This window comes from Bombyx mori, chromosome 11, assembly GCF_030269925.1.
Source record: "Bombyx mori chromosome 11, ASM3026992v2".
Taxonomy (NCBI): domain Eukaryota; kingdom Metazoa; phylum Arthropoda; class Insecta; order Lepidoptera; family Bombycidae; genus Bombyx; species Bombyx mori.
In genome coordinates this window covers 10,704,815-10,719,472 of record NC_085117.1, presented here as the reverse complement: position 1 = coordinate 10,719,472, position 14,658 = coordinate 10,704,815, and the positions used below count along the sequence as shown (strand labels likewise).

General features: G+C 34.0%; 1 protein-coding gene across 2 annotated transcripts in view; it reads left to right on the top strand.

Moving 5' to 3' along the window:
• Positions 1-402: 402 nt before the first annotated feature.
• The window catches only part of LOC101735761 (dual specificity protein phosphatase 22), a 41,619-nt gene continuing 27,363 nt past the window's right edge, over positions 403-14,658 (top strand). For both annotated transcript variants that reach the window (XM_012695009.4, XM_004931491.5), the window contains exons 1-2: positions 403-974; positions 9,327-9,443. In XM_012695009.4, coding sequence (XP_012550463.1) covers positions 954-974; positions 9,327-9,443 — 138 coding nt within the window. In that variant the 5' untranslated portion in view covers positions 403-953. The remainder of the gene's footprint in view (positions 975-9,326; positions 9,444-14,658) is intronic.

The following is a 14,658-nucleotide window of genomic DNA, read 5'->3' as shown; positions in this document are numbered from 1 at the left end:
AATATGAGTTCATCTGGTAATCAATTATTTCCGGAACCAACACAGGTATGTACCACCAAGAAAAGCGCTGCGCACCATCTCATCATGCCTTGTATAGTATACTGTCCTACCGTATAAGACCAAAATACATCAACACTAGCATCGCATAAGGAATATTCATCAAGGATTAGGCAAGCTGGTGCTATGTACTCGCGAGGACTCACAATATGAAATATATCATATATTTATATATCCATATCTACCCTTTGTCGTTTACTGTAAATAGTTCTTTATTTGATACCTGCCGGCATGATTTGAACGCCAGCATAATCGCATCACTCCATACAAGTATATCAAGTGTTTTACCTTTTTGGCTACGACGACTTCTAAAAAGTCTTATTAGTAATTTCTCTTGAAATCCACAACTCAGGTACCAGTTTATTATCTCACAATTTTACATTGACCTAACACAAAATAATAAATAAAACAAAATAGGACAGTAATACAATACACAACATTTTACATTTGTCGACATCAATCATAGATAGCCTACAACTCTATTCGGTTCGTAGACGCAGTGACGCCCGTAGTCCGTACGGCAGTGGCGCGACTCGGGCCGAGCGTTCTGCACGTATAAACACGCTCGTCATCAGCCCGAGTACTCGATTCACATTCCAGCACACTAACATCACATAAAACAAAAGATCGATAATAGAATATACTAAAAATCATTTAAATTATCGATTACAAGACAAAAGCCGCAGTGCAGATTTAAAATATTACGACCGTTTTATAAAGTGTCTTCGATGGCAACATCGATATCGCATGGCGAACCGGCATCAACACTGTAGTCATAGTGACGCGTTTATGTTGACACAATTTTTTTTTTGTAAATTTTCAAAATACCTACGTAAGTTGCAATGACAAAAACATTCTGTAATTTCAATAGCAGCTAGTGTTTGTGTCACATAAAAATGGGAAATGGAATGAACAAGGTATTTTGCAATGTTATATTTGTCATAACAATTCATGGTCATAACAATTGTTTATTTTTCTATTCGACTGTTTTTCTCTTCGATGCGCCAATTACGTAATGGTAACGTTGAGGATCGTAGACCGTAGTTCGTATCGTATCGCGTACGTAGCGTGTGGCATCCGAAATATACTGCCTTTTTTATCATGTTTATGAATTGAAATGAAATAGGGAAATGCCTATATTATTTAAAAGCTTATCAGTATGTTTAATGAACGATATTCTTATTTTATTTTTAATGACACCCAGCACATAACACAAAGAATACAACAAATACTTTAATACCTAATTATGAAGTTTAAATCTATAGTATCAATTGTATATTTGACTACTAAAATCAAATATGTATATATTTTAATTTATTATATAAATATATATTAAAATAATAAATAAATAATAAATTAAGTAATAAAATAATTAAAAGAAATATAAGTTTACTATAAAAAGCAAATAATTTTCAAGCGAGTTTTAAATATATTAATCACTATATGAAGGCGTAATTGTATTTTCAAGAGAAGAACACTTTTATTTTGAGAAGCCACGTCATTATAAACAATCTACCCTTTTACATGATATAGGCCCCTTCCAATACACGCCAAGAGCTAGCCACATAAATTAGTATGAAACTATAGCAACCATAGAGGAGTATCACAACAGTCCAGGAGCCATTGGGAACACTGTGGCCTGCAAGATTGATGTACTTCAACATTATACATTTCGCTCACACACTGAATTCATTTTGACAATATAATTCTGATTATTAAAGACAATAAAGTACCTATACTTTCATACTATTTTTATTATATTTTAAATGTGGAAGTATTTTTTATAAATGCTTAGATGGGTAAAAGAGCTCACGTACCATCTCTGGTATTGACTACCGAAGCCCATCAACGACGTAAGTGTCACCATCCATATTGAGACACGAATTCTAATTGTCAATTTTAAACTACACTGACTGGCCTCACCCTTGAATCCGGAAGTCTGTATTTGTCTGTATTTTTTGTCTATATTTACGTACTATGGCCAACAAAAGTGCTCTTATGCAGCCTCCTGTACCGACTGATCTATAAATCGACTATGTGAAATATGGAGCTTGAGCTTGAGCTTGATTTTTTAGTTCGGAAAAATACTTTTTGAATTACAAATCGAACGCGCGCCATCCATGAAATATGTTATTCATAAAAGTCATGAACTTTTATTTAGATCGCCTCGATTTCGACCCTGACCGGATCTGGGATCGGCTGCCGGTCGAATCCCGGCTAACTTTGTTACAGATAGTTGATCTGAGTATAACATCAGTTCATTTGTCTCGTATATGTGTGTTTCCGGTCCACCTAGGGCAGAATCAAAGCTTGAAACTTGAAATGGGATAATTTAAAAAAATCGTAGCCAATCAAGACCATCCTTGAAAAAACTTTTTATTTTGATCGAGACGGATGTAGCTGTAGATTAGTTAAATAAAAATATATTACGAGTAAAAAAAAAAAAATATATGTATCCCTACAAATAAACATAGAGAAAGGCGTGTAAAAGTTTGATATTCATAATCCAGCGTGAACCCATTATTGACTTACGTTCTTAATAAATTAACAAAAAACATTTTAATCTCTCTAGTAAACACATAATATAATCCAGCTATTGGCAACTGGATTATGCGAACGGCTTCATAATTAAATTGTTTGGTAAGAGCAATTGTGGTGTTTGAATTCGAATCAAAATTTTCGCGTCCGCCTTTTGGCTGATTTGAATATCGTTTTAGTACTGTTCACTACATCTAATGGATCGAACGCCAGGGAACTAAAGGCGTGAAGGTACCCATGTTCCAGTAACCATAACCGCTTAACATCAGTTGGCCTGAATTCTCGTTTGCATATCATACATATTATTACATATTATGTATGTAGCAGCGGGCAGCGGCTTGTGCAATAAGCATTGCTGATGTTCGTGAGCGCATTGTCTTATTATCAGATGGGTCGTTTGTACCGATCTATAATGGCTTTAAAATTATGATCGCCGAGAATATTTTTATTCACTTCTGCAACTGATTAATTAAAATAGTGAATCACCGATGATGATAACGTCTTTGGTAATCTATGTCTGTAAGATTGTTTTTTTCTGAAAAAAATATAAAGGAGATGTGTGAAGTACCTACAAACGTAGGTATAAGTACTTGTAATTTTTTCTTTTATATTATGTGGTTTTATTAAATAAATCTACGTAGTTGAATACAATTTCGTACATAATAATGTACGAAATAATATTTTGTTATTACTTTCATAATGAACTTAGGTTTCGTTACAATATATCCGTCGACGCTAACGTTATAATTTACTAATTTTTGGGTCCAATAAAGTATACCCTGCATTCTAATTGTATCACAAAATTTCGAACCTATCATTCTCACAGACCTGCCCCTAGCGATTTATTAACCAGATTGCGTGTAATGTATCGATTGATGACCGAATACTTTGTGACATTTTATGAGCCTGTTCGTGAAATAATGCCTTGTTTTTTTCATCGACAACTCGTAAAGGCTGGCAATTTGCCTCAAAGCAATGACTCCAAACGGATACATGTGAATGTTAATGAACTACAAACAATATACATTAGATACGGCTATCATTCTTGTATCGTAAAAAATACCATTAATCACTTTCATATTGAATCAATATGACGGTGATTAATGTGGTAAGGCGATGGTTTGCGAACGGTTGCCAACAGAAATTCCGAGAAAGGCGATGATAATGATGCTATTGAAGTAATATTTTTATATTAACTATAACAATTTCCTGTACAAAATTAAGATACATCGCGACACATGGTTGCTTCGTATGCCTATATTGCATTATAATATTATCGCTCAAATAATTCATTATAGAATACGGGTAGAAGATTATTTTGTTCTTACGGTACATCTCACAGTTTTAAAACTATGTTTTTTATTCTTAAAGAGACAACAGACTGTTATAGGTTCGAGGCTTGTTGAGGACTTTTAAAACATTTCGTGACAATTCATATAAATAATAATTATATGTATATTGAAAACATTTAGTGACATCAATTAGTTTAGGTCGATTTTAAACGTACGTTGGACCTAGTGGTTTCCTTCATTATACTCGAGAGTAATGAAGGAAACCAATGGAAGTAAGCCAAACAGACTGTAACAGTCCAATAATACTAAATCCGAAAAACTAAATGAGTTCGCCTCAATAATAAGAGCAGGTGTCTTATAGGATTGTTTTCTTAACCAAGTCGTCCCCAGGAAAACACTGGTCCATCTGTTTACCCATCCAATATATTAGAATCCAAATTGAATTTTCTGGTCTCTGGCTCACAGTAGTACTTCAGCCAAATTGGTTATTTGATGCTAGTAGCTTACTTGTATTTATCTAGTTGTACCGTAACTCTTAGGAAAATGTGTCGATGGTAATTAATTATTAATAGCTAGTGATTTCGTGTCTCTCATGTCAAATATATTAAGTGTATAATCTATGTCTCATGTGAAAGGCGGCGTGTACTAAACTAGCCATGATCCATTGCGCTTTCAACTCTTTTACGGATATTTATTTTTAATACGAAGTATGTTAATGATAAGCTGATGTTGTGCTACTTAATAGATCGGCGGGGGGCAATCGTATTTTATAAAGAAATTCAAGATATTTTTTATCATTCTTTATTTACATTTAAATATATACACATGTGCGATTTTCTGTGATAGCTCGTTGCCATTTTGTTAGTAGTAACGTAATACCGAAACTGAAGATTTTGTTTTAAATTCTAGAAAATACTGCGGCAAGTAATTTGACAGTCCTGTCTTGTTAACCTAATTCAACCTAAATAATCCTGAAGATACCTAAGCTGGTGAATATCGGAGGGTGCAAGGACAGGGCTATGTCAGATAGAGTGTATCTATTTAATGGTATGAAAATTAATCGGATACAAAGAGTATGATCAAAGAAATTTTCCTCTTTTTTTTTAATTCTACCCAAATACAAACAGTACAAACAAAGACTTTTTTAATGAATACAATATTTTAACTCAAAAACAGATACAAAAAGTACAACTACAAAGATTTCAATGCAAATTTCTATTATACTTATAAAATACAAAAAATAATAGTTTAAAAAACCTTAAAAAATACGCTTCTATAGAAAATTCAACTAAAATGTATAAAATAATTTCATGTAAAAAAAAATGCGTGAGGTACGTGGTTTCAATAGTTATAAATATTTTATTGACAGATGAGTCGTCTATTATCAAAGGCGGCAATCTGTACATTTGGACAAAAAATTTTTATTGATATGTCAATACAGATTTATTTGAATATAATCGTCTCCTTCAAAGAATACGGTTCAAAACCTGCATTAAATAAAGGTTAATAGTTAACCTGTTATTTATCTAAGATGTCGTTCCGAAGAGTTTTGTGACTGCCAATGGAATACAAAGTCAATAATTCGTTTTTCTGATTTACCAATCATTGTCCAAAAGTCAGATTGCCGCCTTTGATAATAGTCGACTCAGATATTATAAGTAGAAGGATTATCATTTTGATAATATTTTAAAAAGCAAGTATGAAGCTAATAAAAGCGTATTAAAAAAAACCGGATCTATTATTTACATTGCTAACATAAACGGCGGTTGACCAATGAATGCTCCGCGGTCTGCATAAGTTATAAAGCAATCATGCCTCGCATTGCACTGGTCATAACGAAGACATTTAACTGGGTAGCAAAATATTTTAGCCTGCTTATTTTAAGTCACGTTTCTATGATTCCATCGACGCATTTCTCTTCGAAATAGCTTTAATTAATAACATTACAAATTGGTTATTTTCGTGAAATTAAAAATTACGGAATGTAAGCTATGTTATACGGGAGAAGCGCGCCGATCGCTACCCGAAACTGGCTAAGGTCGATCACAAAACTTGAGAAACTTCCTCTGAATTGATTGATGTATTGGATATTAAAATTTGGGTGCCTTCAATTTTAATCAATTGCTTTCGATAAATATTTCATTACATTTTATTATGCAACGATTTAATATCCGATATATTTGCTAGGTGGGTAGGTACTTAGCTTTTTAGATGGGAATATAAAGGACTTTATGGCGGGAACGCGAGGAGTGAAGTTGCGTGATTTGTTTTATTATGTCTATTTAGTGTTTTTTCCGGTTTAAATGTGTAATAACGGAGGTTTATTAACTGTTTAATATCTGTGAAAGTGCACAAATGTGGGAAAATGAAACAAAACCGTTGGACGTATCTTCTCCGGATCCTCCGAATGTCCACTAAAAAAATTCAATAAATGACCACCATTTTACTGAGATTATATTTCATCCCATAACATCTCATCTTATTACATTTCATTTCATCCCAGCTGATTCATGCCTCAAATTAATCATCTTCATTTCATTTCATTTCATTTCTCTCCATATTATCATTTTTCATAAAAATATTAATTTCATAAATTAAAATAAGACATGACTTAAAGGTCTTAAAATCCTTTTTTTTGGGAATGTAAAGCTTTCCTTGTTTGTTTGTACAAGTATTTCCGCCGCATGCGAAAATCACTGAAGAGGACAATTGGAGTCATATTGTTTAATCAACTTATTTTTTCAAAAGTCTTAGTAAATTTTTCTCGTCTCTTTCTTTGTTTGGTTGTCAACAGATTTACTTGTTTTGTTTAGTAGCTATTGAAGAGCTTTTACAATTCTAACAAAAAAGCTTGCTTTAATCTATATCTTTGGGTATCCGCGATCCTGCTCAAACTTCTATCATTGTCTACCACAATGACCAATATAACCGCATGACATATATTCTTGTATACGATGCATTATGTTACAAAGTTTAACAGGTCATCCTATCCTACTTATGGCAGCTACAGTAAAAGGGCAGTCCTTTGCGATCCTTAAATTTCGCTTAGAAGATTTCGGCTTGATTGTCAATTCGCTTATGCTTATAACCTAGCCCTAAGTTGAATAATTGGGCTCATTTGCCTTTTAAGACCTCGAAGGAGGCGAGAGCGTCCGAGATTGGTTAGTGAAATGTGCGTGCTCTCTTTCAATGGTTTAGGCAAACGAATATATCAATACCAGTTACCGTGCCTATTTAAAACATTAAAGGCACATCACTTTACGAATATCTTTTTTTTTATGATTGAGAGCTTACTGGTGGCTCTGAGGCCTTTCCAGTTTCACAAGGACAGGTGGGCGAGCAAGGGCTCAGCCAGAAGGGGCGGGATTTGCTAACAGCTATTCGAGCGCCTCCAAGGGAAACCTAACAACTCAAGAGTAGCTGCTTCGCGAATGAATCTACTACCGGATCAGAATCGCGACCCCCGCTGAGAAGATCCGGCGAGTAACTCAACGGGCTGATGCTTTGGTTAGGTTGCACGTGGAACTCTTTGCCGAGGTCTCTACTTCTAGTGTTAGAGCGAAGGCGTCGTTTACGAATATCATCAATACGTTCCATCGTAAAGGCTCATTACACAGTAAAAAATAACAAGATGAACGATTAAATACGATTCATTTTTATTCTATCAACAATTATTGCTTTTATAAACTTGACATAATATGTACATACACTTAGCGAAAGCAGTTTCATACCAGTCTTCAGCGTGAGACTCTTCAAATTGAGTTTGGTATAGTAAATACAGTGACAAAAGATTTATCGTGCACGAAAGCATGTCAAGGAGCTTTGTAGGAGGAGGACACACGAGAATGACAAATACATATTGGTATTGTAGACGTTGAGTCTACGAAAAAGGTTGAATGTTGAAAAATAAACGCGTCCTCGAATGCACGATTTAATAATAGCTGTTTTTGTGGCCAAACTATATACAGAGTATTCGTTTAAAAATTACTCGTATTTTCTTAGTTGTATCGGTCAAAAACTTTATATGTATCCGGATGATATATAAGTATAGTACATACACATCGATAGTTACATATTGAGAAGTGAAAGGCTTTTGTTTGCGACATTTTGTTTAATTCGCGATATTTTTTTTTTTAATAAAAGGTCCGTTTTATTTCAATTTAGCATCAACGATTCGATGTATTTAATTAAACTTCAATTAAAATTAACACCCCATTCAAATAGCTGAAGAAGTTTTTCGTAATGATTTTTTTCCAAATTTTAGTCTTGAAATGGCTATAGTACTACAAAGTTCTAGAAATGTTGCTTAAACTAAATGCCTTTCAACCCTCAATGTGGAAATCGGTATTAGAATCGGTTGACGAATAAAAGTAAAGGGGCCCTAAATTTTTCCCATTTACTAGATACGCTAAACGCAAACAAAACACAATCGAAACATCATTAAAATAATAATCACAAAAATAACAGCATGAAAGCCGAATCGCATCACTGTATGTGTTAATAATAAAGGGCAATGAAAAGTTTACTTTATAATGAGAGAAGTTAAGCCGTCGCCTATTCCTCGACAAAGTTATAGAGCTTGTTTAATGCGGAGTACTTAATGAGCGAGGAACCTAGATTGCATAATGTTATCATTAGAAACTACATATATAGTATTAACCAAAATGCTAAATGAGGTAATGTATGTTAAACTTGTAGAACCGGGTCGGGCTTCACTATAATGTATTATAATGTTCTTAGAACAAAACCTTTTCGTGGAGTGCGAACAATAACAATACCAAGTATTACCGATCGGATAAACGGTACGGACGCGTTTCGTAGAGGACAAACATATCAAAAATAGGATTCCCATGAACGTTTGGGGCGGAATTTCCATAATTCCTTCCTTATCAAGTAAAGCTTACAATAATAAAAGGCAGCAGTGGCCAAAATTTTGTTTGGATTTCCAGTGGCTTAGGCTTTGTATTGATGAATTCATAATTCATATAATATATTATGATATACACATTACATTTATATAAAATACGCTTAATTTATACACAAGTTTGTTATACAAAATGAATGTATTTATACGAAACAAAGCTTAAAGATGAATATATACGACGTATTATACACGGCACGGTGACGGTAGTGTCCGCATAGAAAATGGCTAAACGATTCTAAACTCACACGAGCTTGTTGACCTGAGAAAGACTTATTTTATTCTTTTACCTTTATTGATGCACAAAACAAATTACTACCATTGAAATTATAAGTTTAAATATTTAATATAACAATCTGGATTGCAATTCAAAACACGTACATACAGAAAATTTATAACAACTGAACAGATGCTTAAATACCTTGTGTGTATTTATACATGTATATACATACACAAAATACACAAAAATATGGGAAAACATGTAATTTTTTTTAATAATACGAATGTTATTTTATTAGGTACTCCCCGGCCTATACGTGGGCAACTACAGAGACTCTAAGGACACCGTACAGCTAGAGAAATACAAGATAACACACATACTATCCATACACGATGCCGCAAGAAGACTACACTCTGTAAGTACTCCGAACTTTTATCGAACGATTTTGAAAATATTAATTAACCTCCAGTGTCAGGGTCCCCTGCACTCCAGAAGAAAAAAGGAGGGTTTTTTTTCCTACCCATGCTGATAGCCTTGAGAGGCTATTTCAACTTCATCCTAACATGTAGGTGAGCTCACGGGGCTCAAACCGGAAGTGCTGCTAACACTGATCCTAGCAAGAGCAGTGCTTCGCAGAATCTACCACCGGATCGGAAACGCGACCCGAGAAGATCCGGCGAGAAACTTAGTGGGGAAAGGAGGGAAAATAGTATTTTAATATCAGATCAAAATATTGTTGGTTTACGAATCTATGCTAAAATGTTTATCGTTCGCGTGAATAGTTTACAGTAAACATCTAAGATTTATAATATAATAAACAAACCGTATTTTATGTTATTATGTTTTTGGTGTACCGTCGTTTATTAGAAGCCGTCTACTAAGTCATAGAAATATGGGCTTACATAAGGGTCGGCATGGCTTGGCCAAGCAGTTCCAAGTCCTGAGATACCTTAATCGCCAAGTTCCATAACCTCTGAGTTAAAATGAAATAAAGCACCCCGCATTTCTCCAATTCACAGCAAAAAAAAACGTTTACCATTTCGTTTATCATTCAATTGTTGCTAGTAGTCGCCCGGTAGTCGAAATTCGACTATAATTATTAATCTAAATTATAAGTTTGAACATTATTATGGTTCTATTGTGAAAGAATTTAATTCTATAATCAGAGATTTCGCTAAGGCTACACTATAGACCAATAATATTAAAGAAATCAATATTAATCTATTCCCAACTTGACCACAGACTTTAACAATAAACAAAAGAGTATATCTATATGTAATGTGTTTTGTAATGAAACAAAGAAACAAGTTGTTGCTCTGCAAAGAGTGTGTGTGTCAAATACATGTTAGTGTGTGTAATGTATTCTTTATTGGTTTAATGTATTTTTTTTTGTATTATTTAAAAAATATATTAGCGTTGTGCACTCCTTCCCTATATTCTCTTTAAGTGTGGGAAATTTCATACTCCTCCGTCCGCTCAATATTCGTAAAAAGGGGCACAACGTTTTTGCTTCACGTATTAATATATAGATAGTATGTTAGTACTACTATGCTATATTTTAAAAATGATTGTACACAAATGTTTTTAATGAAGCTATTTAAATTACTGTTGTTTGTAATTTTTTAAAATGTTATATTATACTAGTTTAGCAACTCCACTAAATTGTAATGTCGAGGGATCCCATATTTGCGTCAAACTAACAGTGTATTGTGCTGTGAATAAAGTTCATTATTCATTGCACCGTCTATCACTAGTCTAGGTAATTAAGTTAGAAGCAACCTCGGTATAATGCGGCTTGTTGATGAGTTTGACTCAAATTAAGGAGGGTCGTACATCGTATTAAAGTTGTAGCGCCTTACAACTGTTTAGAAATTCGAAAATCCCCTTGCTCGCGATAAATACATAGTTAAACATTTAAATGAATTGAGAGCAGCAAGGCTATACGCAACAATTAGAAAGAAAATTGTTTTGGACCAACTAAGCTATTTTTAAGATATTGTAAATGTATATTCTATCTATGCTAGTACAAGCCTTGATCTTCCCTATAATTGATTATGGTGATGTGTGTTATTTTGACCTCAATACAGACCTTCTTAATAAACTTGATCGTCTTCTTAATAACTGCATTCGATTTATTTTTAATCTTCGTAAATATGATCATATATCTTCCTATCGTGCTCAGCTCAAACTTCTACCGATTCGCCAGCGTCGTAATTTACGTGCACTGACTACTCTTCATTCCTTACTTATGTCTCCCGAACATCCTTCCTATCTAACTCCCTATTTTCAATATCTTCACTCCAGCCATGAGCGGGCCCTACGTTCTCTCCATAGCCTATTAATTCGTTGTCCCACACATAGTTTTAGTTATGTTCGTGACTCTTTCGTCGTGCAATCTGTTCTGCTATAGAATGCGCTTCCTCTCGAGATCAGGACTATTACTAACCGTTGCGCGTTCAAGTTAAGGGTTCGGCGAATGCTGTTGGAAAAGTTAGCGGAATCGTCATGAACTTATTAAGATGAAGTTATTTGTTAAGGAAACTTATTAATATATTCCTTTTAATACTGTATAAACTATTATATGTATTATGTATTTGTAACTTAATATAAATTTCATTGCACCTACCACTATTCACTCTGCACTACCTTTGGTTGACTGGTAGAGAATGCCTTAGGCATTAAGGCAGCCAATGTAAATTTTACATGAAGTGTAATAAATAAATAAATATATAAATATTCGGTTCTTCACAGTTTATTTTAATTATCATTTTATTTATTTCTTATTGCTTAGATAGATGGACTAGCTCACGGACCACCTGGTGTTAAGTGGTTACCGGAGCACATAGACATCTACAACGTAAATTCCGCCACCCACCTTGAGACATGAGTTGTAAGGTCTCACTTTTAACAGTACAACGGCTGCCCCGCCCTTCAAAACGAAACGCATTTCTGAAGCGAAGCGAGGGCGGGTCGCTAGTCTTAAATAAAATTGTCACAGTTAGATGCATTTTCATGTTCTGTTACAATTCTGAAAATCGTCCAACAAAGCTTACCGACATTACTTAAATTCTCTAAAAGAGTGTTAAATATTTTCCTGACACTATTCGAATTACACTAAGTGATTCTCCCCATATTAGTGTCGTAAGTAAATTGTCACCGTGAATTGTGAAAATCACACCGTGAATTCGTGTACCTCTAGTGATGTGTAATAGCATTAAAACTAAAAATATCTGCCAATTTAAATTTAAAAGACCGGACATAGTGTGTTACTTGATCGATTAGTGTATAATTGGAACGAAGTTCCTTACGGCAGGCTTGGAGGAGATAGGGATTTTGCTGCGCGACCGAACTGAAAAAAAGTGATAGTAAAACCGTAAGAAAAAGTCCGTGGAATAAAACCGTTAAATGAGACGTGCGCAGGCGCGACAGTCGTATACACAAGCGAGTAGTGTATAATACCTTTCTCTTTCTCCTTCTTTTTTTTTGGAAATTGTGTCGATTCTACATTAGCCGAAGGAACTTCGTGGTGTCCCACGACACCACATTTTTCTTCTAAATTTAATGTTTATATACCGCCTGGTATTAACAATTACACTGCCAAACAAAAATTAAGTAATTTTTTATTTCATTTACTGTTCTTAATACTAAATTGTATGTAACGTAAAAAGGAGAAATACGAGTATTTCATTTCCTTTCATTTAATTGTGTGACTGACGAGGAGCAGTTTTACATACTGAAGCGACCATCCGACGTCCGATTGAATATTCATGACAATTTGTTTCAAAGTTTCAACTTCGACGTAACCGCTCGCAAATTAAACCAGCTGGCCATCACAGTCAAATGATTCCACTACGAAGCTGATTCAATATTTAAATGTATTATTAATTATTTAAAATTGTGCATTTTTAGGCGAAAATTATGGCATGCAGTGTATCCAATTCTTATTAGCATTGTCCGTGAGTCGTCCCGTTTTTATTTTTGTATTTCGACCGTAGAAGTTTTACGCGTTCCTCAAACAATATTTATAAATAAAAAGCAACAACTATTTTTGAGAGTTTAAGTGTAGGTTTCATACTTTAGTGTTTAATTGTCATTTGCATTAGCCATGACATCTCATGGCTAAATAATTTTATTATAGGTATTATGTAATGTGATAGGTTAATAGAATAGGTGTGTTAAGGTTAATTAGCCCACAGCGAGTGTAATAATCGAATAGTGTGAGCCATGTTCATATTTTTTTATATGAGCAAAATTTGATTGTATACAAAAAAAAAACATCGCGTAGTTTGGTGAACGAGCTCATAGCCCACCTGTTGTAGAACTGTTATGAAATCACACCGTATCTGCGGCTCATTCTCAATGGCATCAAAACAGCAGTATTTTTGAGAGACATTGCCAATAATTTGGTTTTTAGCTTCATGAATGATGCATCAGATTGCATGCAGATTATAAGTTGTACCAAACTTTGTTTAATAATTCTTATTTAAAACTTCTTAAAAAAATAAATTTTCCGACGTCCAAGAGTGACACGTATTAACTTTTAGTAAATGGTCGCTTTATAGGTATCTAGTCCGTATAAAGTATATGTATTTGTGTGGCAGGAAAGAAGTAAAAAAACCTACCCTAAAAACAATTTGTCATCAGACTCTACGGTTCATCAATTCTCTTTAAAGACGACATCCTAAATCCCGTCAAGGACTTTACTTAGTACTTATCGATTGTAATTCTGTTTGTGGTTTCCCACAGACAAATAAAATAATCACAACATTTCAACACTCGAATGCGATTCTGATCCTTGCGGTTAAGATTTAAGCTCTAAGTTCGCATACTGATTTGGAAACGTTCGGTGAATAAAACAGCATTACTTGAGACGATAGATTTTAACTTTTTTCCTTCGTTGATGCGACATTCTTTCCTTACGATAGAACCTTAAACTTGTTTACTTCGTATAAAAACTGGATATTACAGATTTCAAGCTATATCAATACCTCATAATATGAGGTAAATTATAAAACATATACTTAATCAAATAAAAACATCTTCAGTTAAAATAGCGTTTAAAAAAAAAAACATATTTTTTTTCTCTTCTAAGCATAATAAGACGTAAAGCACACAGTAATGTACAGATAAATTATGCTGTAATTTAAAACAGCCATACGCCATATGGAACATGAAATCCAGACACAAAACGCGAGTTATTTTACTTTACCCGCAAATCCCACACATGTCGAAGAAAAATGAGTGAACGTATAAGAAACATCTATAATACGATACGAACGTCGCTTTCAGAATAAATTTGTTGTACAAAGAATGCATTCGCAAACCTACTAAGACCACTAGAATCCCGTAATGTTCACACATTCTTTTAAGTGTCTTTCGTTCCATGTTAGGCCAACCTTTTTTCCTGTTTGTATTATTTAGACGGAACCTTTTCCCTGTCGTTTCTGTTATTATCACATGTAATTTCGCTGCTTTGAACGCGAGTTCTGCAGGTTTCTAAAAATATATTTTGAAAAACTATTTTCTAATATTGTTTTATTTAAAGATTTATCTATTAATTGTTTCCGACCTGTATATTATAACACTTAGTTTTTGTTGTGTTATTGAAGTGTACCCCTCCTCGACAGCAA